Source organism: Drosophila mojavensis, unplaced genomic scaffold (assembly GCF_018153725.1).
Source record: "Drosophila mojavensis isolate 15081-1352.22 unplaced genomic scaffold, ASM1815372v1 contig_231, whole genome shotgun sequence".
NCBI classification, from domain to species: domain Eukaryota; kingdom Metazoa; phylum Arthropoda; class Insecta; order Diptera; family Drosophilidae; genus Drosophila; species Drosophila mojavensis.
Genome location: NW_025318772.1, coordinates 10,125,526 through 10,127,998, shown reverse-complemented (window position 1 = coordinate 10,127,998; position 2,473 = coordinate 10,125,526). Strand labels below are relative to the sequence as shown.

Here is a 2,473-nt window from a genome sequence, read left to right as displayed (position 1 = left end):
GTAAAAAAAAGTATTTCAAGTACTTTGAAATGTACACACATTTCAACCATATAATCACGCTCTGAAAGTTTCATAAGGGTTGTCCGTCTACAAATTATTCAACAAGTAACTTCTCATAATAATGCCCACACTGTAGCGCAGCCCAAGCGCAGTGGCTGCTAGCTGTGCAGTCAGCAGAGCGCGTGATATGCGTGTGGATGCATATGTATGTATGTGTATGTGCATGTGTATGTATGCATATGGTTTTGTATGTGTGTATAAATGAAGTGCAGAATGAGTAGAATATTAGCTTAAAGGGTTCAGGGTATCTCCTAGTCGAGCAGTCTCGACTGGAACCTTCTTACCTGTTTTGTTATATATATATGTACATATTTATATTGATTTTTCTGGACCGTGAACGAGAATTATACAGTACAGTACAGTATAGTAACAATATTATTTTTGTATCATTGAATTGTTTGTTTTATTGAAGCATGTCAATAAACAAAAGGGTCAGAGATTATCATTATCAGCGTCGGAATGTAAATTATAAAAATTGTTTCATTAGTCTGTTGGGGACGTTAGACTTTGATAGATCGCGAACATAATTTAAAGCTTACTGAAATGTTGATTGCATTGCTTGTAAATGCAGTATTACTGGCAGCAGTGTGGGCGCTACTTCGATACATAAACAGAAGATACTATATTCTTTCTCTAGCTAAGCGCATTAAGGCAGTGGATGGCAGTCTTTTAAGTGGCAAGGTAGTTGTTCTACCGGGTAAAACAAGATTTGGTAATAACTTTGATGTACTAAAGATGACGCCGGGTAAGTGCGGCCTATTTTATGATTAAATGTGAATAAAATCGGTATATGCTTACCACAGCAATGTTATTTCGTTTTGTCCGTGATGCTTATACTAAGGCCAACGGACAGAGCTATATTTGGTATTTTCTGTTTGCCCCGATGTACAATGTAGTATGCGCTGAGGATGCCGAAGAAATCTTTCAAAGTACAAAGTTGATAACAAAAAATGTTGTGTACGAATTGCTAAGGCCCTTTATGGGAGATGGATTGCTTATTAGTACAGGTAAGGGATTTCACGTCATATAATTATGTTTAATTTATTTGCCTTTAACTTTTAAGATCGGAAGTGGCACATAAGACGAAAGATGCTGACACCTGCGTTTCATTTTAATATCCTACAGGAGTTTTTAGATATTTTCAAGTATATGCATACCGCTTAAAAAGATTTCAGTGTACTAATTGGTAAGATTATTTTAGGGAAGAATGCAATAAACTTATCGATGTTCTATATCGAAATGTGGATAACGAAGTGGATCTCAGTAAGCTTATTCCGCAGTTTACATTAAATAATGTTTGCGGTTCGTATATATATACATATATCCCAATTCAATTAATATATATAATTATTGTGCTTGCTTTTAACAGAAACTGCTCTTGGTGTAAAGCTTGATGATATGATCGAGGGCGCACAATATCGTGAAGCAATACATGCCTTAGAGACTGTCATGGTAGAACGAACTTGTAATCCTTTAATGTACTATTTGCCAATATTTTATCTCTGTGGTAGTTACAAAAAGCACACAACAAATCTAAAGTTGGCACACAACTTTGCTAGCCGCATTATCAAGCGTAAACGAAGTCAAAGCAAGCAACAGACTGAATTCAAAAGTGACATTGGCAAAAAGCAACGATATGCAATGCTAGATACCCTATTGGAAGCAGAGAATGAGGGCTTAATTGACCATCAAGGCATTTGTGATGAAGTAAACACATTCATGTTTGAAGGATATGACACAACTTCCACCTGTCTTATCTTTACCTTGCTTATGTTAGCTCTCCATGAAGATGTTCAAAATCGTTGTGTTGAGGAGCTGCAGCATATATCCAGAGATCATAATGAACTACAAGTTTGCAATTTCAATGAGCTCGATTATCTGGAATGTGTTATTAAGGAATCATTACGTCTTTTTCCACCAGTTCCTTTTTTAGGACGCGTGTGTACTGAAGATACAGTTATTAACGGTTTAATTATGCCAAAGGGGACTCAAATCAATATACACGTGTTTGATGTAATGAGAGATCCTCGACATTTTTCAAATCCCTGCCAATTTCAGCCAGAACGTTTTTTGAAAGAAAATTCGTTGAGTCTGCATCCATTTTCCTTTGTTCCATTTAGTGCTGGACAACGCAATTGCATCGGCCAAAAGTTTGCTATTTTAGAGATTAAAGTTCTACTAGTCTCTATATTGCGAAACTTCAAACTCATTCCTGTGACCCAGCTAGAGGACATAAGTTTGGAATATGGTATTGTTTTACGTTCCCAACAAAACGTGAGAATCAAATTGAAAAAACGTGAAGTATAAAATATTACTAACATTTGGCTTTGTGAAATAATTCTTGTGGAATAATTTGTAACCAAATATATTTTTACGTTTGTAAACAAATCGACTTGAAAAAGTATAATAGCAA

The 2,473-nt window shown here is 35.6% G+C and overlaps 1 protein-coding gene across 1 annotated transcript; it reads left to right on the top strand.

Annotated features, from left to right (window-relative positions):
• The first annotated feature begins 533 nt into the window (after positions 1-533).
• LOC6575539 (probable cytochrome P450 4ac1) lies at positions 534-2,473 on the top strand. The gene is made up of 5 exons (XM_002001512.4): positions 534-805; positions 864-1,067; positions 1,124-1,205; positions 1,262-1,362; positions 1,430-2,473. Exons 1-5 carry the CDS (start codon positions 604-606, stop codon positions 2,365-2,367), a joined length of 1,527 nt encoding a protein of 508 aa, XP_002001548.1. The 5' UTR covers positions 534-603; the 3' UTR covers positions 2,368-2,473.

Bases quoted from the DNA above. Each gene is read 5' to 3' on its own strand.
- LOC6575539 (XM_002001512.4), top strand. From the start codon at position 604: ATGTTGATTGCATTGCTTGTAAATGCAGTATTACTGGCAGCAGTGTGG. The intron at 806-863 runs GTAAGTGCGGCC...TGCTTACCACAG, and splicing joins TGTACTAAAGATGACGCCGG to CAATGTTATTTCGTTTTGTC. The intron at 1,068-1,123 runs GTAAGGGATTTC...TTAACTTTTAAG, and splicing joins TGGATTGCTTATTAGTACAG to ATCGGAAGTGGCACATAAGA.